The sequence below is a fragment of the Protopterus annectens genome, chromosome 7.part0, assembly GCF_019279795.1.
Source record: "Protopterus annectens isolate FY-2018-M chromosome 7.part0, PAN1.0, whole genome shotgun sequence".
NCBI lineage: Eukaryota > Metazoa > Chordata > Ceratodontiformes > Protopteridae > Protopterus > Protopterus annectens.
Window position 1 is genome coordinate 169,214,378 of NC_056739.1, and position 22,715 is coordinate 169,237,092.

At 40.1% G+C, this 22,715-nt stretch overlaps 1 protein-coding gene across 2 annotated transcripts in view; it reads left to right on the forward strand.

Annotated features, from left to right (window-relative positions):
• The window catches only part of LOC122806316 (cryptochrome-1-like), a 401,673-nt gene that overhangs the window by 57,248 nt on the left and 321,710 nt on the right, over positions 1-22,715 (forward strand). For both annotated transcript variants that reach the window (XM_044076633.1, XM_044076634.1), the window contains one exon: positions 9,212-9,354. In XM_044076633.1, coding sequence (XP_043932568.1) covers positions 9,212-9,354 — 143 coding nt within the window. The remainder of the gene's footprint in view (positions 1-9,211; positions 9,355-22,715) is intronic.

Consider the following 22,715-nt stretch of genomic DNA (forward strand, 5'->3'; position numbering starts at 1 on the left):
TTCCATCTGTACATAATTGCTTTCTTAGCAAGTAGTAACACAGCTCTCAAGCTGAGTGGCTTTTAGAATGGTTTTTTCAAGGTGATAAGAGTAGAAAGGTAGACTGATTTAAATGACCAGCCAGGCTACAAAGTTGCAGGTAGCCAATGTGCCAAGCTTGTGGTCATCTAACTTGGTAAAACAGCTGCAGTCTGCTGGTGCCACTCCACTACATTGCCAAGATGTGGGACCACCTGGAAACTCTTTTTAAATGAGAAGAATTATAAATGTACTCATGCAAACATTAATGACCAAAAAAACTTACACCTCTGAATTGTTGCAACATGCTTGAAACGAAGCACAATTCCTCCCACTAAACATTTTCTGTCTGAAGACCAATAGCTAGCTTCCATGATGTTTTCAGCTGTCCCACCTCCTTATGCTGCTGACCAATTTAGTGACTTTGACTAGACTAATTTACTCTGTAGGACTGGTCCTGTCTTGCTCAAAATCCAGTGAACTGTAACAGGTCTGTCCCCTTAATTGCTTTCAGCTTTAAGTCCCTCAGGTAGCTAACATTATATCTCCTATAATTCATAGGAAGGACCTCAGACAACCCCCAAAATTCTTCTTGGGACTATCTCCCATATCCCAAGCATCTGCCTGTGGCAGGCCGTACTCTTGTTAACCCATTTATTAAGATGCTGTCATCCGTATACCACTGACAAAATAGTTTTATAGCAATCAGGTTGTCTTTTAAATATTGTGGTATTTATCACGTCTCTCCCACCATCTTTGCTCAATTTTAACTTTTTCCACATTGCCCCATAAGCCGGGGTATTTATATGAAAAACATCTTCTGGCAGCTTTCTTGTGTAACTCTAGGTTTGGCACTCCACAGAAGCAGTTGCAGGAGTAATCCTTTGTCACAACACTCTGTGCTGTGTACCAGCCCACAACAATTTTGCAGTTTTATTTTTAACGTATCTGAACCCCCAGCAGGATTTTGTATCTTTGAGGTCATGCAGTATTATAAACATGTGGACCACCTTTGCTTGTTGAGAGAAACAGTATAGAAGGTTCTTCCAGTTGATAGTGATTCCACCTCCAGGTCAAGAAGTCATAAGCTTTTTCCTTATTTTATTTTATTTTTTTTAAGCAGTTGTAGCAAAAAGAATTCAGAAGTAGAGATGGTCATCCCTGGCCATTGAAAAGGGGAAATCTGTACTACTGCCTGCCTAGGTTGACAAGTTAATACCAAGGGTCATAGTTTTAGTGGAATGTAGTGTGTAGCCTGACTGCTAAATATGTTCAATTCCACCAGGATTTCCTCTTGGTGTCAGTCTGTTTCTAGATGTATCTGCAGAGATTATCCACTTAAAGTGCTGTCTTGTATTGCTTGCCTACAATTTGAAATCCACCTACAATTTGAAATCCACCTATCGGATTTCTTTAAGTAAAACGTCAAGGGCGCCAAGTGTAACGCACACGAAATGGCAGATAAAGGCACCCCTGATAGCTGCCTTGCTGTTAAGTGGGGTCGACAGGCTTCCCCCTTGTTTAAACCTATCTTACTAAGTCATGGTACAGCGCACACAGCATTAGAATGCATTAATATGAAAATTCAAGTTTGGCTAGTGTTAAACATACTTCCCCACAATCTGGTCAAAAGCTTTCTCAGCATTAAAATTGAAAGCTACATGCCTTCCCTTTGTGGCCTGTCAGGAGAAGTGTCTCAGTTGTGTCAAAAGTATGTCTTCTTGATACAAACTACACTGATCATTTCCTAAACTGGACAAAATACTGTTCTTTTGAGCCTAAGTAGACATAACTCAAAGCTTACATTAAGAACCGAGGGTGATCTGATGATGGAAGGTTCATGTTTTACCAGGTTTTAGTATTGTAGACATGGGATACTACCAACTCTGTGGGGCCTCTCCAACACCCTGGTTGGTCAAGATGTAAATTAGTCTCCATATTTGTAGACATGTGTATTCCAAACTTCATTTGGTAAACATTCCATGTCAGATTTCCCAGGAAGCTGCCTGGCTCTGCTTCATTCCTGTTCTGGTTATAGGAAACGGTGTTTTTTTTTGGGGGGGGGGGGCTTAAGCAATGCTATTTCTCTGATGACTCTTGCCCTTGGCAGTATCCCACCTGGATCCAAGTCAGCTGTATTATGTGGTGTAATATCCGTTAAGGGCATCCAGAATATTCAAGGGATTGACAGCAGTGCTGCTTGTTAAATCGTGCCTGATTGTAGTAACCAGACAGCTCGCTGTCCGATACCTCAGCCTCCCTGCAAGGCATTTCTGAGCCAAGGGAAATTAAAAAAAAAAAAAAAAACTGTAGAGCATTACTTGAAATGTTTGTATTGGTGGAAATCAATCTACCAGTGCAGCTGTGAACAGTGGAGAGCAGAAGAAATTTTCTTAGTGGCAACATGTAATGTTATAACTGAGCAAATAGTTAAAGCACATAGCTTGTGGCCTATGCTCCTAAGGGATAACATTTTGAACTCTCTACTACCTGTTTTTGTGAGTATTGCATATAAAAGAGCTAGGAATGTCTGACATTCTGGTACATAACCAATTTTGTTTACCAGATATTAATGTCAGTCAGAGCTTAAACATAAGTAAAGGCACTGTTCCATGTGATGGTTGTTCCATCTGTCAGTATGTAGGAAGCTCACTTTCTATATTAATGGCATCAGGTTTACAGCTAGGTATGAATACAGTTGTAATACGGAGGGGTTAGTATATGTGTTGAGATGTAGATGTAAGAAGTTTTGTATAGGGGAAACTTACAGGAGTTTTAGGGTCTGGTTGCAGGAACATATTAGGGACATAAATTAAAAATTAAGAGAGTCCACTTGGGAGTCATTTCTTGACAGCGCACAACTCTAACTGTGATTCTCTTAGGGGGGTTGTGTCTTTGAAAAATTGCAAGTTGGCATAGGTGAATGTGTGTCTTTAAAAAACAAACTATTCTTTTTTTTTTTTTTTTTTTAAGTATGGTACTTTGGAGCCTCAGGGACTCAACAAAGAATGTAATTGGAAGTATGTGATTTGAATTGTATGCTTAATTGATTAATTGTTTTGTGCAATATGCTGTATTTAAGCAAACAGTATTTTGAAGTGTTTTTACTCTTGGAAGGCTGTGTAAGCCGAGGCGCTAAGTGTTTCATTAAATTCGCTTACTTCTTGGATCTGTGGTCTTGGTGGTATTTTATTATTTTATTTTTTTTTTTTTTAAAGTTGTATTAACTATTTATATACTGCTTTACATATACTTAAATGCCAAAAGAAAAGTTTCCAAAGCCCTACAAAAAGTCTCTGGCTCAGATGAACAGTATAATAGTCTGAGAAGCACAATTTTGTTATTTGTAAATGTGTAGTAATTGTGATTTTTTTTTTTCAAGGTACTCTAGTGGAGACATCAAGAAGCACATTAAGAATATAGTGAGACCCCATTTTGACTGGGCAAAACTAGTTTTTATCAAATTTTCTGTAGTTAATTTAGGCAATAAACGGACTTTCAGAGTATTAAGCAACACACCCCCTGACCATACCTCTCAACTGTTCAAATTTTCACCACATAAAATTTGTGGTTTTCTGGCAATTCAGTGAGAACTGAACTCATTAAATAATGGCATACATTTGTGCATTTCAGAAAATGAACAATGCAATTCTTGCTATTCTAGGAACTTTAAGTTTAAACATTAGAAAAGTAGTGTTTAAAACCTATCCCTGTTTTTGGGCCTTTGACAACATTATTTTAGACTTTGTTTAGGTTTCTTGTACTATGGAGTTGAGAGGTATGTTCCTTTGAAACTGCTCTCATGAGAGCGGCATATGTTTTATTCAGTTACCAGGAATAGACTAGTAATATAAGTTTGATGGGGGTGACTGGCCCACCCTCACATCAGGGATGCAGGGGAGCCTGCCTTCGCCTCCTGCAAAAATGTTTAAATTTCAGTGAGTCTGATCATTAAGGAGGTTAATCTTTCATGAACGGATTTACTAGATTCTTGCTTTAACATCAAGGATATACATTAAAATTATGTTTGGCATTTGCTGCATTCTTTGCTTTTTCTCCAGATGTCCTGCCAGTCCCTTCAGTAACTTGTCCAGGTATGCACAAGCACTCGGATGGCACCAGACTTAAACAGTTTCCCCATGACTCCATCAGTAGTAGTTTGTCCATGTAATCACAAGAACCAAAATTTAATAATTTCCGCAGAGATCCCTTTAGTAGTCTGTCCATTTATTCAGAAGCAGTCGTATGACACAAGTGAGTCAAAAACCCAAGGATCCCTTCAGTAGTCTGTTCATGTATGCACAAGCATCATTTCCCCAAAAAGATCCCTTCACATGTCTGTCCATGGTTGCACAAGCACCAAAATGAAATGTTTTCCCCAACAAACCTTGCAGCAGTCTGTCCATGTACGCACAAGAAGCATGCTAATAAGTAAAGCTACTTATCTGAGAAATTTGTTTTCTTCTGCCCTGGTATCTGTCCCCAGCACACTAAATGCATTCACAGCAAGCTGAGGGATTTGGTGTTTTTGAAACACTGTGGGCACCAATGGTATAGCCCAAGACGCTACCTTTATAGCACCCTGGCACCACCCACTCTACCTGCACAGCAAATAACAGGTCTCTTGGTGCGCTGGTACTGGCATTTAGGAAAAAAACAACCACCTGCAATAATAGCGAATTTACAAACAATCACTAAGAATACTGTCCTAAATGCTAAGCAAACGCACTGTACTAGTTCATAGCCTAGTACCAACCTATGAACCTGTCAGCCCTAGGGCCTATACAAGCCTAGCCATAACAATTCCCTGGCTATTTCTTCCTGGACCCCTGTGTCTACAGGAAAATCACAGTAAAACTCCAAAATGGTCTTAGTCAGCAGACGAACTTGTACAACCTGGTCAAAAATTAGTGTTGCCTTTTCACAGATGAAGCAAATTATACCAAACTGGGCAGGTTAAGTTCATAAGTTATTTTATGTATGTATTTTGTAGTGTTCTCTGTACTTCACTTGTATCTGTAATAACTGTGGAGCTTATTTCCCAAGGCTTCACTGAAAATGAGATCATTCTAGTAAACACAGATAGATAAATGTTTCCACCTCTGTTAATAAACACAAATTATCCAGCATGTCAAAAAGTGCTGATGCTGTCACTACTGTCTTCTCGCGTCACTACTGTCTTCTCGCGTCACTACGGTCTTCTCACTTTTGTTTCTTATCATGATGATAGGAGCCGTAGCATTTAAAAAAAACTTAAACCCACCTTTCTTGTAGTTGATAACCTACCAGTAAGGTATCCGAAAATAGCTTCAGATGCCATGGCATACCCAGTATCTGTACTTGGCACCCTCTCCAAGAAGGTTTAGTACACAGACTCTGGACACAGTCTTGTGGTGGTCCTTTACATAAAGGTGTCAACTCATCTAAGCTAACAAGCTACAGACCTTGAGCCATCTTATCCACCCTGTCTAAAATATTTAATTTGTTCATATTCTCCATTAGGCAGATGATCATTACATTATTTTTCCACATTTAGGATTTGGTTCAGGCCATAGCACAGAAGTAGCATTACTAACTTTCCTACACTATATTATGATGGGTAAAGACAAGATGAAATGGTTGCATCCCTAATTCTAGACCTTTTCAAAGTACCTAATAAAAGTATCACATCCCGTATACTATTACTTCCACCAAAAGAACAAGGCCTCACAAATAATGCAATCAGATGTTGGGTGTCCTGATCAAACTGTAAACCATGCAGTTCAAACAACTCCCTATAAACTAAAGTTATTTTTTTTATAAAGTGAAACCTTTCCAAACAGAATATGAATGCAAGACTATAGATCAGATCTATCTACTCCCTGAGCCCCTATATAACTTTTCATTTTTCTCTAACCTACAGTTCCAGTTTAGCTAGCTGAGGGGGACAATCTTATAATAAAATTGCAAGATTTGCAACTAACAAAATTAATGGAACACATCACTGTGTGTCCCATCACTAGTTGAGTGACGTGTCATGCATCACTGTGTCACGTCACTCCCATAACTAGCTGGAGTTTTCTTTTTTACTAGCCTTTTCTTATATTAAGACTGTATACAACATTCTCCATACTCTAGACAAATGCCCAACCACCAGCCAGCTGTTAGACTTGTATGGAAAACTCTCGCAATATAGTTAGTCTAAAGACTTTTACACTGTGTCTTTGATAAAAAAGCTTATATTTTTTTCATCATTTTGTTAGTCTCTGTTTCTGAGTAGTATCTTACATTCCTACTGGAGGTGGAAAGCGTTATGTGCTTTTTGGTGCATCAGTTTTGTGCTAATTAGATGTCCGTTTTTTTTTTTTTAAGCTGGATGTACCTGCTTTTCTAGGGTCTTTGTTCTGATTTTCAGTGTCTGCAGGTTGAGAGGTATACACTCACTGGTAAGCGAGTTGGCAGTGTAATTAAGAAAACTGACTGTATGAGGAGGCACACATTAGTAGGTTAGAACATTTGTGTAAGTTTGTTAGATGTTTTACTGTTACTGCAGTTTTTGAATGAGTACAGCTTTGTAATTTCATGTCGTATTTATCAGAGCTGTTAAAACTTTTTATGGCATGGAGTGTTTGAAAGGAGTAATACATGGTTACATATTCGTTAGCAAGACTGCAACTTCGGATGCGTATTGAATAAAATTGTGTGAGTCTGTTAAAGTACATTTAAAGTGTGCACATCTAAGACAAGAGGAATGCCAGCACTTTTCTAGATGCTTTTGAAATGATTATTTGACAAGGAAAACAAAATGCTGCTGCCACTGGCAATTTATTTTATATAAAATAATTGTATGTATATAAATATCATTAAACATTACTGACTTTAGTTCTGATTTCTACCTGCGAGAGATGAAGGATGTCAGACAGTTCACAAGCAAGATCTGGCAGGCACTCTGACCAGTTGGATGTCAATAGCCATGATATATTATTCTCCAGTTACAGTTTGTGATTGTGTGCTGTTTTACAGAAATTAAGACTATATGAAGAATTCACAGAGAGTCTTTAAAAGGCTATATTATTTTCTTTGCATTGTGTGTTTACTAAATAAGTACTGTATTTTGTGGTGTGTAATAGGTGTGCGGGTGATTTTTACCCCGGCACTCCACTGAGAAAGAGTACTGTGCATCTGGGTGTTAACTGTCATTGAATGTTAGTAAATTTATTTCTACACCAAGTTTTTTCACTGAGCTAATTTGATGTATGAGATTCTAAGCAAGTACAGCTTTTATATAGCCACCTGCTAGTCTGGCTGTAGGTGCTGAGGATCACAGATTGTTGATTTGGACCATCCTAATTATTTTTTAACAGCTACAGAAGAAATTGCAGAGAAACCAGTTGAAGTATTTACTCTCCTCTCTAAAATGGCTGCTTGGGTTCTTTCTTAGTAGCCCAACACAGGTAGCAATGTAACTACCTTCCATACACTTAATAGCTGTTCCAAGGCCACTGAATTGTATGAACATTTATGCCTTGCCATTGTCCACTGTCATGCAGTAAGACCATACCAGTCAATTCCAGAGTAAATATGTGGATACCCATCTAGTCGTCTAGGTTGTATTTAAAGGAAAATAGTGAGTCACATTGCTAACATGCAGGGAAAGTTTATTCCAGAGGTTTGGGAATCACTAGGTTATAAACCTGACCCTCCATGTTCATCTCCTGGTGAAGATTTAGGTACCTTGTTCTAGTACTGGTGGAAATACTAAACCCTGGTTCTAGTACTGGTGGAGATATTGGACCCTGGTTCTAGCACTGGTGGCAGTATTAGATTTGTGGGGAGTACAGGAGGTACTGAAAAACCATGTCTCTGATGGCAAGATGAACCAGAGATCTGCCCTCTAAAGTCAGGAAGATGCTAAAGAGAGTATAGCTTCCAGCCTCTCTTGGTAGCTCAGGGACTTTAAGCTTGTGATCTTTTGATCCTTTAGCAGATGTTGCCACCAAAATGCCAGTGTGTGTAGTTTAGGAACCAGACCATTTCAGTGGCATTTCTAATACAGCAGTGGTGGCATATATGACTTAAAGCAATGCAGTTTGTAGAGTCAGACATTCTTGTAGTACGTAAAATTATTGGAACAAAAATCCATCACCAGGCAACATGCCCTCTCCCCAATATGATGGTGGTTCTTGACTTTTTTTTTTTTAATTGAATGTGAAATTTGTTATAATTGAGAATTTATATTTGTATGTCCTTATTGTTTTTTAATGGTTATTTGCTGGTAATTCTCAACAGAAAATTTTAGGAAAAGTATTCAGTCTTTATGGTGATAATGGAAAGGATTTACATTGGGCTTAACATTTCAGCCAATATTTCTTCTGGGTGTTTTTTTTTTTAGTTAGTACAGTAATTAAATGTTTAAAATCAAATGGTAATGGTAGAAATGCATATCACAAAGTGTTTTATAAGATGCCTTCCTGTAGCCCCAGCTTTTTGAAGGATAGCACATTTCTCACTGGATATAGTGAAGGGCACTTTTTGCCTTTCAGCACTGTAAGCCATACTTAGTTAAATTTGTGCTACCCAAATGAGTTTCTGGTGCAGAGCAACAGTGAGAAAAACAGTTTTTCAGTGCATGCAGTGCTGACACAGATGTCTGACGAGTCTGATTTACCAGTCAGGCCCTCTACTGAATCAACTGCCATGCTTTTCACTTCCATTGTTATATCTATGCTTCACATATTACTACATTTGCTCTCTTGCTTATTGTATGTGCTAGCATTTCTAGTGCGATTTATGCCGTATGCATTACCACACCCCCTACTATACCTGCCATCCCAGTGTGGCACATGCAGTTACGTCCATTAACAGTCTGCCATGCCTGCAAAACACCTTGCTATACCCTTTTTTTGCACCTGTGACTGTCATACCTTTTAACAGACTTTGACACCTCATTAAGTAGAGAATACATTGAAAGAAAGAAGGTACATTTTAAATTGACCCAGCCTTTTAGTTGTGCAAGAATGCAGTTCACTTTGTTTTATTGAATGCTACCAGCAAAATCGCCTGTCCCTTCCTGGCAGAGGCAAGTTCAGTGCAGTCAAACTTTTTAAAAGCGGTTATTTTCATGTTAGAGTAGCTTGATAGCATGGGGGTACAATGTAGGAGAACTTTGATTATGTGTATGTTTTGAAGTATTCTTGTTTGTCATCTTTTGTAGGAATGGAAAATCAACAGACTGACATTCGAATATGATTCAGAACCATTTGGAAGGGAAAGGGATGCAGCCATAAAAAAACTTGCCAGCGAAGCTGGGGTTGAAGTGATTGTGAAAATATCTCATACACTGTATAATTTAGACACGTGAGTACAAATTACCATAGTGTAAAGTAACCAAGAGGGGAAGGATATAGCCAAAGCCTATCAAGTTTCCTACTATAAAGCACAGCTTAACTGCAGTTATTTTTATCAGACTATTTTCTGAAATGTTTACTCTCTTGACCATCTCAGATTGTTCATACTGTAGTACAGAACTTACTGAAATTTTTAATCACCTCCAAAGTACAGCTTTTTGTTAGGAATGCATGGCTGTCCAAAATAGTGCACATTGTACAAATGAATGTAATAAACACTGGGAAGTTACTGTCACAGTGTGCTGTATTTCAAAAAGAAATACTGCATGTGATATTAGAGACATTGAGAGGTAAAAACAATGTGAAAGTATTTGCTGATAGGCTTATTGTGGCATATAGTTGGAAAATTAGAATGTATATACATTTCAGACTAGCAGTAATTCCTGATGGGGTGTGAGTTATTGGGAGAAACAAACTGCGTAGGGGTGTGAGGCCTGACACCACAGGAGGAGAGCCTTTCCACCCCTATAACATTTCCCAATCCCCCTTTAATACCCACCCTGGAGGATATTATTGCACTTAGAAAATCGTTGATCTGTTAAATTGATCTGTTTTCTTTTATTAGTAGTATAATACATATTCCTATGTTTGTAATGTTAACTAGTTCCTCCTTATATGTCCTAGTTGCTCTGTGATTTTAGGATATTTTGTTGGTGGAGGACATATGTGTGCATGCCAGTGTTGCCACCTTTTGTTGTGGCCAAAACCTGCCCAAAGACACACCCCTTGCACCTCCTTAACCCCACCCACTTTCTATTTTGTGACATCACTTGAATGTCAGGGAGACGATGAATGTCCACTTTTTCTGGTTTCTGACACAATTGGGTCACATTAGCAGTTTGTTTTGTCTTTCGGCTTTTCCCAGTTAGGGGTCGCCACAGCAGAACTCCGGTCCACTAATGATTGGCAGGTTTTTTTTAAGGTGTCGAGTTACCAGCCCGACGCCCAACCTTCAACGAAGGCACGCCCATTCAACGCATGTCTTTCGAACGCCCACTCAACCGTGGGGAGGACATGCAGACTCCACACAGAAGGCACTCCCAACCCAAGCCAGGAATCGAATGGGAGAACCTCTTGCTGTGAGTCAACAACGCTACCGCTGCACCACTGCAGAATTTTATGTTTCTCTTAAGTCAAAGTATATACGCACACACACACAGCAGTTAGTCACTTTCTTTGCTGCCTGTATCTCAGATGTTTTACTGTGATCAACTACACACAGTGCAAAGCAGTGAATCTTCTCCTCCATCCCACATGCCTTTTAACTGTCGTTGAATTTTTTAGAATGTCCCTGATGTATGCTCTGACCCTTGAAAGATTTTTGATTTTTTTTTTCTAGTAAACCTGTGAGGACTGTAGTTGGTTAGTAAACCCAACCATTATAGTTTCATACTTTTTTCCCCAGAAAAATATGTTGATACAGCATTTTGAGGCACTAGAGGCAGAGCATATTTTTTTATTCCCTTTTTTGCCATCCTCAGACTTAACCACATCACTTTTTAATAATTCACTTCTTTAATCTGAGGTGGCATTTTTACAAACTCCAACCAGAGCCATACTACCGGGCAGTTCTGATGGAGCCGTACTCCTGGGCAGTTCTGATATCGCCATACTCCTGGGCAGTTCTGATTTCCCAATAGTCTGGGGAAAAATGATGGTTACAGCTTTAATGTATTGACTCACTCTTTGGCATGTGTACACATGTATGCACGCACGCACACACTCACCCTTCTAAACTTGAAATATAACAAAAAATCTAACGTCTTCCAAAAATTTTTGGAAGTGATCAAGCCCTGCTGCACCCCACTCCCCTGCTAAGTGTATAGATCACCTTCAAAACTGCACCTCTACTAATTGTGTATACATCACCTCCAGGATTGCACCCCTGCTAATCGTATATGTATCACCTCTAAGACTGCACAGCAGTGGGAAAAGAGCATCAGCCTTCTCCAATGTAACTTCAGTTTTGTTGATGTTTTTGAGTTCAGATATTTTTCTGCAGATATTATGCTGCATAGTTTAAGCACACCTCCCCTCTTTTTGTGTGTGTGTACGCGGTTCCCCTCAACTTGTTGCCTGCCCAGTTTGGTCATCAGTGGTGCAGGAGCATTATAATACTGAGGTTGGGGAATTTTCTGTTACAGTGGTACTATGCAGTCTTGGAACTGGTATATTTAGTTAGTGGGGAGGGTCCAGACTATATCTTGGAGCACACACACTGTGTGTTTATTTTTGGTTGACTTTTATCATGTGTGTGTTTCCGTGTCTGTCTGTGTGTGTGAGAGGTGTGGCTCACAGAGGGGGAATAGCTCTTAAGCACTTGAGCAGACTAACACAGGGGAGGGGAGCAGGAAAACAGGGGTTCTTAATGCAAAATTCCCATGGCTGATGGTTGGTGACAGAGACACTAAGGACACCTTCAAGATCTGTGCTGGCCCTAGCCTATAACTGAAAAAGTACAGGGGTGATGGAAGAGAGAGACCCTGCAATGGACATAGGGCACTTGGTAGAAGTGCTATAGAATGAAGCGGGGGGGGGGGTGAAATGGAATTAAAAAAAGTCTCAAGACTTTATCCAGTTAGGGAGACTTGTCTTTTGTGCTTGATGTGCAACTGTAGAGTTTCCAGTGAAGCATTCCATTCCCAAACTTTTAGCTACTAACATTAGTTTATTTTAACATCTTGTTTAATAGCATGTCATTTTTTCCTTGTTAAACATATTGCACTCTGCAATCAATACTTCCTCCTCATTTAATTTCACTTGTTAATGTCACTCACTTTCATAGTGAAGTGTATTTTAAGTGTATGCACTACCGGCCATTAAAGGTTGTCTTTAAATAAATAAATAAAAAGGCATTTCTTATAACTTGTTAGAACTTGAATGCTCACTACATCCATATTCATTAAGGATATCCACACCTCCAGGCTAGTTGCGCAGCCTAATGCATCCAAGGTTATCCAAGAGCAGCTAACTCTGGGCAAAACTGCAATCCAAATTGTAGCTTGCTACAGATCCCCCACCATGCTCCAGGATTTCCATTCCTGTTTCTTGATATACTGGAAAATATTAGGGTTCAACCAAACACCCTAATAATGGGCGATGTCAACTACCCCACCATTAACTGGGAAAACTACTCCTGTAACAACTCATTCGCTCAACACTTTCTGGTATTCATAAATTCCAATGCCCTGGATCAACTTGTCCACACCCCCACCAGGGGCAACAATACCCTAGACCTAGTCATTACCAAAATAAGTGACTTGTGTTCCACACCTGAAGTCAACTCCTCGTTGGTCAGATCCGACCGTAAGCTAATCACCTTAGATATCCACATCCCGCCCCCACCCACCATTAAGGAAACCACGGTAAAACATTTCTCCAAAGCCAACTTCATGCTTCTTAAGAGAAGTGGTGAACTTCATGACACCCATGCAGATGGACAATACAGTTACGAATGCTGAATCCTACACAAATGCACTCTATAAGCACTTACATGAGTGCATGGATCGTGCTATCCCAAACAGAACCAAGAGGCTATCCTCCAAAAAAAAGGGAGCCAATCTGGTGGTTCCCCTGCCATAAACAAACTCTACAACAGAAGGAAGAAACTGTTGAAAAAGAGAGTAAAATCCCATGAGTGGAGGAGCTCCCTGGTCAGCCTCAGTAAGAAGCTGAGATCCCTTATAAGATCCTCCAAAGCTAGCTATGAAAACAAAATCACCACTGATTCTAAGGGCAACCACACTGCATTCTATAGCTATGTTAAGAATCTCAGTGGCAACACCCAGATCTGCTCGCACAATGGCACGAAAATTACAGAACCAACTGATATTGCCAGCATCCTGGCAGATAGGTTCAGTGCTATCTCTACCCCCCCTCTCAGCCCCTAAAGGGCCCATATCTATACAGGAAGAATGCAGAGTCCCTGTAATCACATCTATGCAGTTAAAAGCTGCACACTTTCTAAAACCAAAAAAACAGCATCCATGGGACCGGACAACATCCCAGGCTACGTTTTACACGAATTTAAGAATGAGCTGGCTCCCCATCTTAGCACCATGTTCAAGTATAGTCTCACGTCAGGCTTTGTGCCCACTGAGTGGCGCACAGCAACAGTTATCCCACTCCACAAAGGGGGAGCCACCACTGATCCTGGGAACTATCGCCCTATTAGCCTGATGAGCCTGGTCTGCAAGGCCAAGGAATGTATCATCATGAAACTCATAAACAAAGACATTAGTAACTCCAAACTCTTGACCCCACCCAGTTCGGGTTTGTGAAAGGCAGGTCATGCTTTTTGATCTGAACCTGATCGACTACTTTGAGGCAGTCATCAAAGCCGTAGACGAGGGTAAGGTGGTTCACACAGCCTATCTTGACCTCGCCAAGGCTTTCGACACCATACCCTATTCTGGAATTATAGCTAAACTCAAAAAACTAGGTGTAAATCCCTATGTCACAAGATGGGTTGCCAACTAGCTCACTGACAGAACCCACACTGTAAAAGTTGCAGACTCTAAATCTGACTTCAAAACAGTGACAAGTGGAGTACCACAGGGTTCAGTCCTGGGACCTCTCCTGTTTGGTATCTGCTTCTGTGAAGTACAGGCTAACACAGTAGGCCTCTGGCTAATGAAGTTCACAGATGACTGTAAACTAGGAGCCATAGTTGAGTCCCCAAATGATGTGGACATCCTAGAGAAGGGCCTCACTGAGACAGATGCATGGTGTCAGAGGTATGGCCTCAAGCTCCATGCGAAAAAGTGCATGGTCATCCCCTTTGGTAAAAAACTCTGTACCCATGAACTACCACATAAACGGCAGTCTTGGGACCCAGGTGGACAGTAGTCTCTCCTTTGATAATCACATCGCCACAGTAGTCAGGAAATCCTTCTATGTAGCACACCTCATCACAAAAGGGTTCTCATCCAGGAAAAAAGAGGTCATTGTTTCCCTCTACTTGGCACTCATCAGACCCATTATAGAGTACAATGCCCCTTTTGGAATGTACCTCACAAGACATCTGCAGCAGCTGTAAAGGCCACAGAAGTACCTCACAAAGCGGATTACTGGCCTCATACAGATACCCTGCACTGACCGTCTCAAAAAACTCCAGCTTTAGTCTGTAGCATATCCCCTACTCTGAGGAGATCTCTGCTAACATATAAAGCTATGTCAAACCCAGAGCTGTTGAACATGCTACACCTAAAGAAATCCCAATTCCTCCGAGCTACACACTCTAGGGACCTAAACCTTGTCACCACAATAAACGGGACATGCTGGAGGGATAGATTCCTGTCCCAGAGACTTCCTATACTCTGGAACAAGCTACCCATCTTTGTCAAGCAAAGTTCCTCATCAGCACTCTTCAAGAAAAATCTTGATGAGTGGATGAGAAATAGGAAATACACCCTGGGGATCACTTCTGTGGCTGTGCTTGACAGGGACACAGGAAATTAATTTTCTTGGGTGGCGTAAGCCAGGGAACCTTGTTGGCTAGGCTTACTTAGGCCCTTGGGCCGATGGCCTAGTACCTACCTATAAACATATTAGATGTTTAAAGGGTCTGGTAAAGGCTCCGATTTCAAAAGGAGTGTCCTTGCCAAACTACCTACGTACATGCTGAATTAATCAGTTTTAGTAAATGATCTTAAAATTAGCAACATGCTATATAAATGGTAGGGTACACTTGCAAATGATGTCTGAATTACCTCTTGAAACCGGTTCGATAATCACTGACCATGCTAGTTTCTTCTCTTTAACTGGCTAAAACATCCCTTCATACACATGCTCATTGTACTGTTGCATATGAGCTCTGTAAAGCTAATTGTGCTTCAGATGTTGTTTCTGGCCATGCAGTACGTATAGCAAAATTGTCTTTGGTCGAATCCTTATAAATGACCAAATATTATGATATTTGCAACTCTGTAGAAGTCTTTTGCTGAGATTTAGGGTCATATTTGCATATGTGAATAGTCCTTGCTTTGTGAAGTACTCAGTGTTGGTACTGTGAAGTACTCAGTGATGGTACTATGCATTGTTGCCATTAAACCTTAGTAATGCAAACGGATGGCACTGTTGTGTGTTCTGTTGTGTTGGGAAACATTTGAGTTGAGAAGACCAGTGAGCTGAAAGCTGTTAATAGGGGCATTCATCTTTTCAGCAGTTCCTTTAGCACGTATTAAGTTGGATATCACATTGGACTGTAGACAGACAGCAGTTCTGTAATATATGTTTTGATGCTGCTTTATGCAGAAGAGCAGAAACACTTTGGGCTCTTAATTTCACCTCCCCCTAATTTCCAAATGCAAACAAAATGGCTTTCTTATGAAATCTCTGGGGGCCCTTTTTTTACTTGGTTTTGTATTTCTACCTTTCTCCCCAGTCGTACATATTTTTAAATAGTCCCTTGCTGACTAGTCAAAATAACAAAACAAAAGCTTAAGTTTTATGCATACATCTGTATATAAGGAAGTGACTGCATGTTAGCTTATTTCATAACAGCTGTTTGGAAAAACACCTGTGTGGATGTGTAGCATTAAAAATCTACAGGAGTCTAAAACAGTCCTGTAAAGGCCTTTGTGTGTTATGTGGTACTTTCTAAGAACAGCGGCTGCTTTAACTTGAACAAATTGCATTAAAAGGTCATCACTTAACTTTGTGCATATTCACACGGTTTGTGTAAACAACTTTAACTACAGATTTACTTTATGCATTTCCTCCTCTTCTTGCTTCTGTAAGTAATGTAACCGCGTTTCATACCGTAGCGTGACACAGAGATAAACATGTCAACACCAGACATAGTTACCACTAATGTCACATCAGTGACTCTACTGGTCTGAGTGGACTTGCTGTAACATTCTAGAAGTATGCTGTGCGTTGATGAGAAGTGTAGTGAATAAGCTTAAACATGGGCTACTGCTGCTAAACGGCAGTCTGATAGTGTTAACTTTAAAAAAAAAAGGCTTAAACTGCACACCCTTAACAGGGGCAACAGTCCAAAAGTGATATTCTGTATTTATATCAGATTGGACTTCAGATGTGCAGAGGAGGTGTGGCCACCATAAAATATTTTTTCAAACACTTCTCCGTAATGTAATGAGAAGGTAATTCCATATAGACAAGATGTATGTTAACTGCTGAAAATGTTTACAATATCCTGCTTTTGCATCCCACCTTGATCTCTGAATCTTGCTACTGGTTGATAACACTCCGTGAATTAAATTATAATTTATAATTTGTGACTAACTATTTTAGGGGATGTTAACTTTGACAGTAGACCTAATACCAGCCTTTAGTCATACATATACAACACACATGGACTTGCCCAAATAATAGACTAAGCAACCTTCCTAAACAGTCATCTGTAGACTGAGCTTTTTTGCCCCATTACCCACTTAACATCAAGCTTCCCCATGCTGGGCTGGACTATTTGTTACCTGATAATAATGGTCCATTCAAATCAATTGGGACAAGATCCATCCAGAAGGGCCACTACTCTGGCAACCGTGATGCTTGCTTGTGTCCTCCTCGAGATCCCTGCCACAAGGGTGTTTATAATGGCCTTTCCATACTTTGGTGCAGGATTGTGTCTTCCCTGTTAAAAGAGTAGCATGCATTGCCTTCCTTATGTGGGTGTATACTTTGGCACACCCTCAGTGGATGCTTTGCTTGGTGAACTGAATATTCTTCCACAGGCAGTAATTTTCATCACCATTCCTCCTCCTCCAAGGGATTGCAGGATTTTGCAGCATGCTCTGGCCCACCATTCCCAAAGAATGGGCATGCCCACCTTCCCTTCTAGATTAGTAAGATACCTGGGCTGTTTGAGTTTGGTTCACCTTGGGCCATAGTTAGGACTTTCCCCCTCTGGAGCTGGCTAAACTGGAGACTGAATGTATGCCTCTCACATGTTGTTAAAATAGATTGGTTACCCTGGCTACATTTCTGTGACAGCCAGCCTACCTTCCTTTCCTGAAAGTTTTCACATGTATAGTAAAAACACAAACTCTAAGTCCCCTTCTTGCATGCTACAGATTATCTTGATCATGTAGAATTTTTGCACACTTTATATGTGTATTGTAAGTAAGGTCCATTGTGTTATATGTGTATTGTAAGTAAGGTCCATTGTGTTGTATGTGTATTGTAAGTAAGGTCCATTGTGTTGTATGTGTATTGTAAGTAAGGTCCATTGTGTTGTATGTGTATTGTAAGTAAGGTCCATTGTGTTATATGTGTATTGTAAGTAAGGTCCATTGTGTTATATGTGTATTGTAAGTAAGGTCCATTGTGTTATATGTGTATTGTAAGTAAGGTCCATTGTGTTGTATGTGTATTGTAAGTAAGGGCCATTGTGTTATATGTGTATTGTAAGTAAGGTCCATTGTGTTGCATATCAGGTTCACTGTATGTATGACTTAATTATATGTCATAGGCAGATAGTTACATGTACTTTTATGCATATTATTGTCATTGTTATCTCTGCCTTCTTGACAGGGTCATGGCTGAAAAGGGTCTACGGACCAGTCCACTTACCCGACTTAGAAATGTAGCTACTTCATTTATTTAGTAAGTAAAAGTACAAATTGTGGCCTGCTTCTGTCCTTCCACAGACTCCTGTTAGGTGCTAATTGGTGTTCTTAACACTTGTGTAGTGGTAGGTTATTTCACTGTACCAGATAAATCCTTGCATAAAACACTCATCCCAGTCATAGGTGACAACTGCTAAAAATGTCAAAACATCTCCGAGCCTCTCTATAGAAACATTATCGTATGTCAAAGGAGTAAACATGCTAATTAAATGGGGATGACTGAGACTTGCATACCAACAACTGGAACCCTCTCAAAAAAAACTTCCAGTGCCTGTCGGCAAAGAGAAGTTACCCTCCCCCACACTGTTCTGTAATGGTGTGTCCAGACTGCATACATTTATCTGACTCTGACCAGTCAAATGCACAAAGAGCTGAGACGCTGAGCAGAAATCTTACAAAACTTTACAGTTCCAAACCTACCAATACTGATAGCTGTCTCTTTATAGAGGCCACTCTAGTAGCAAATTGTGATCTCAGGTTTGTTGAGTTCCTGCATACAAACTATTAAATTGAAATCAGCAGTTCCCTTCTCTGGTGATGCCTTTTCCAGCCAGCTTCGTAAACATGGAGGAGAATATGTACAGCCAACACAATGTATCCTTAGAATAAACTTTTCCTCCTCAGTCCAATATTACAGATTTATAGCTAAATCAGACTGGAGGCAGAATTCATACTTTTCAAAGCCTGCCCGAAAAATTCACCTGCTCATTCTTGGTCTCTAAATTTCCACATAAGCATAATCTGTCTTCAGACATTTATTTAATACTTTAGTTTTAGTCATTAGTTTGTTCTAACCTCCAAAAAACTCTAACATAGTGATGTTTTTGACAAATCTGCATTCTTTTTCTAGTATCGGTTAACTTTTGATTTTTCCAAACCGTCCTTTCCTGGCATGAAAGGGTATAAAGTTTGCTCTTTCCATTGTTAAGTCCCTGTTGAAACTGAGGAAACTGCTGTTGCCCACTTTCTGGTTCTATAATTATATATTTTTTTTGCATTTCTACAAATATAGTTTTTAAATCCTCCTTTACGTGTCTTTCGTGTAACTTTTCATAAAACTGTCCTGAGTGTAGTTGGGGGGGGAAGAATTACAAATACATTTAAAAACTGGAATCATGGTGTATACCTGTGTTTACCATTCTTAATCCACTGTTTTCTCATCCTGCTATGTTTTCTTTTATGGGATTTATTTTTTGACCTGGCAAAATTTCAAAACCCCATAAAACCTGAGAACACTGCTGCTTACGCGGAACTATTCACAGAACCCCTATACAAGGATTTTAATAGCTGCATAGAGTCAGCTGTACCCACCAGGAAGAAGTACAGAACTAAACGACCGTTCTTTTGAAATCGCATCATCAGTCTACTGTGTATAACATGACGAAGAAGATCATGGCAGAAATTACGAAGTGCCGTACCCAACATGCTAAAAGCACTCTCCTCAAACTAAACAAACAGTTCAGAGGACGAGTAGTGTACCAAAGCCAAATTTGAGGTAAATTTGGCCTCCCAGGCCATGGGCAACCACACTGCATTCTTTAGCTTTGTCTACAGCCTCAAAGGCAGTACACAATTCAGTGCAGAGCTTATTGTTAATGGAGCCATCAGTACTGAGTCAGACGTTTATAGCAAACCTACTGGCTGACCAATTCAGCACCATCTTTACTCCTCTCTCCCCCTCAACCTTTCCTCAGGAAATACCATCAAATATAACCCCCCCCCCTAGTATCACTAGGGAACAGATCCTTAATGTTCTTTCTAAGGCCAGGAGCACTGCATCAATGAGTCCAGACAATATCCCAGGAATACCACGAAACATGACCTATCAGGCCCCCTGGAATTGCTGTTTAACTGAAGCTTCCAGACAGGCTTTCTGCCTCATGAACAGTAAGAGTAATCTGTGCACAAAAGTGGGTCAGCTAAAGACCCATAATCATCACTAGTCTCGTATGCAAAACCAAAGAAACCGTCATCTTGGAAATGATCAATAATGACACAGGAAACCTCCAGACACTGGAGCCAACACAATTTGGTTTTGTCAATGGCAGATCTTATTTACTGAACCTGGTGGACTTCTTTGAGAAGGTCACCAAAGCAATGTATGAGGGCAAAACAGTTGACTCTGCCGACCCTGACCTTGCCAAGGCATTTGACACAGTACTTCACTCAGGCATTGTTGGCAAACTCAAGAGGTTCGATGTAAACCCTAATGTCACCTGGTGGATATCCAGCTGGCTTACAGACAGGACCCAGGAAGTTAAAATTGTGGAGTCCACCTCTACAAAGAGGCCAGTCACAAACACAAATGTTCTCCAGGAAGTTGACACAGGCAAATAATTGGCGTCAGAGCCATTGGCTAAAAATTAATTCCAGGAAGTACATAGTTCTGTCTTTCTTTCAGGAAGTCGCCCACTCCTGGTAACCATCATATTGACAACACACCCTTAAGAGATGATCCAGTAGTCAGGGACTTGGGACGCACACAGTCAGGGACTTGGGACGCACACAGAGTAATCTAGCCTTTGACCATCACGTGTCTACAGTAGTGAAAAAATCATTCTGTGTTGTGCAACTTATAAACAAAGGCATGGCATCTACATCCAAGTAAGTCATTGTTCCACAATATTTGGCATTCATCAGATCTATCACTGAGTAAAATGCCCTCGCTGGTATGTACCTAACCAGGCACTTCAGCAATTGGAAAGTCATTCGCTAAAAGAATACAGGGCATAAGTATCCTGTCCTGTGCAGACTGCCTCAAGGCCCTATCCCTGTATTCTGTCTCCTACAGGCTATTGAATGGAAATCTATGCCTGGCATACAAAGCATTGTCAGACCCCAATCTGATGGACCTCCTGCTTATCTGCAAAACAAACAGCGCCATAATTACTAATTTTAAATACCTTACTTGTGATTGCGTGTGATGTAAATAGGACTTGCTGGAGAGACAGGTATGTATCCCAGACACTACCCTGTCTGTGGAACAGGCTCCCCATCCATGCGAAGCAGAGTTCCTTCCTAACCCAATTCAAAGGCAACTTGGACAATTGGATGGGAAACTGGAAATTCATCCCTGGTTTGGCACCTATGTCTCTAATGGACACAGGTGGCCTGTAAATGGTTCATCTCCCAGGCCCCCACTTGTAAGTGTTTCACCTGCCAAGCCCCTGTTTGTACTTATCAAGGATATCAGAACTTGTCAAGAGATTTGGGATGCATGGCTAGGCTTAAAAAGGCCCTTGTGGGTGTTAGCTTAGTAAACACCTATGAACCCCATACTGCAGAAAAATTAACCCCATTATACCTGTTTCTAGCCTTTCAGGAGATAACCACAATTCTCTCCTAGATTCATACCCAACAGGAAAAGATTACTCTTAATAGCTTGCATGTGTAGCTTTCATATGTCATGGGAAGCATTTTCCATTTTTGTAATCTCAGTTTTTATCTTCACCAAAGCTACTTCTTACTAACTTTTAACTTGTATTTCATCCCAGAAATCATTCTAAAACTGAAAAAATATTGTAATGAAAAGGCAGTCTTAAAATGTCCATGTCCAACTCCTTCACTTTTATCTAGACTGATTTGCTGTCCCAACTGAAGTAATACATGTTGTAATACCATCACGACCTTTAAGTGTCTTTCTACACTGTGTAAAATCATAACATCTGCATAAGTTCAAAATGATCAGAAATTACAATTGTAATCTTCATTTTACTTTATGGTTTGTATGTGTAAAAAAAAAAAAAAAAGAATATATATGTATACACACACATGACAGAACACATGCTCATTCCAATTAAAAATGCAGTTACAGGACACCCCTGTTGAATCCCTAATTTCATTAATATGGGTATTCCAGTGTAGGTCATTTACACGAATGGTCGTCAAGTTCAGTTATCTATGATACGTTTTTCTTACTTATCCCAAATTTCTCTATCTGCAAAAATGAGCCATATTTTTTATGATATCAAGTTTATATAACTGTACCACTTGACCCCCCCCCCCCACTGAAGATCTCTTGCATTCTTCATTAACCGTAAACGCCTGATGCTACTAAACTGCTGGTAATAAATTCTGCCTCTTATTTGAGCTTGCATTCTCTGTTTTATCCAATATGTCAGAATGTTACTACAATTGAGGTATAAAACTGGACTCCCAAGCGTTCAAACTTGTTTTAACCATGCCTTTCCATATCAGCTTTAGAACAGAAACGTAGCAGAAATAATATTGCTTTTAGTGTTAGCCACATAGCCGGGAATTTATTTTCTGCTCAAAATCTGAGTGGTTTGGCTGGCTGCAATCAACTGTGTTTGAAGCTGAAGTTAAGTACAAACTTGCAGTTTTTAAAGATAGTACTGTATTTTATTTTTCTCTTTAATTGTTTCACTGTATTGTTGTCTGTCTGCCTCTCTGCAGTTAGAGGTGGTTATTGCTGTTCTCACTTTTTTGTCATTCGATATTTAACTGTTAGACTAGAGGGTTTCTCTGTGCTTTAAGTGTTAGCCACATAGCTGGGTGTTTATTTTCTGCTCAGTGTCTGAGTGGATTGCCTGGCTACAATCAACTGTGTTCGAAGCTGCAGTTAAGTAGAAACTTGGAGTTTTAAAGATAGTACTGTATTTTATTTTTCTCAAGCTGTGGTGGTGGTGCTGCGGTAACGTTGTCGCCTCACAGTAAGACGTTGTCCTGTTCTATTCTCAGCTAAAGCGTCTTCTATGTG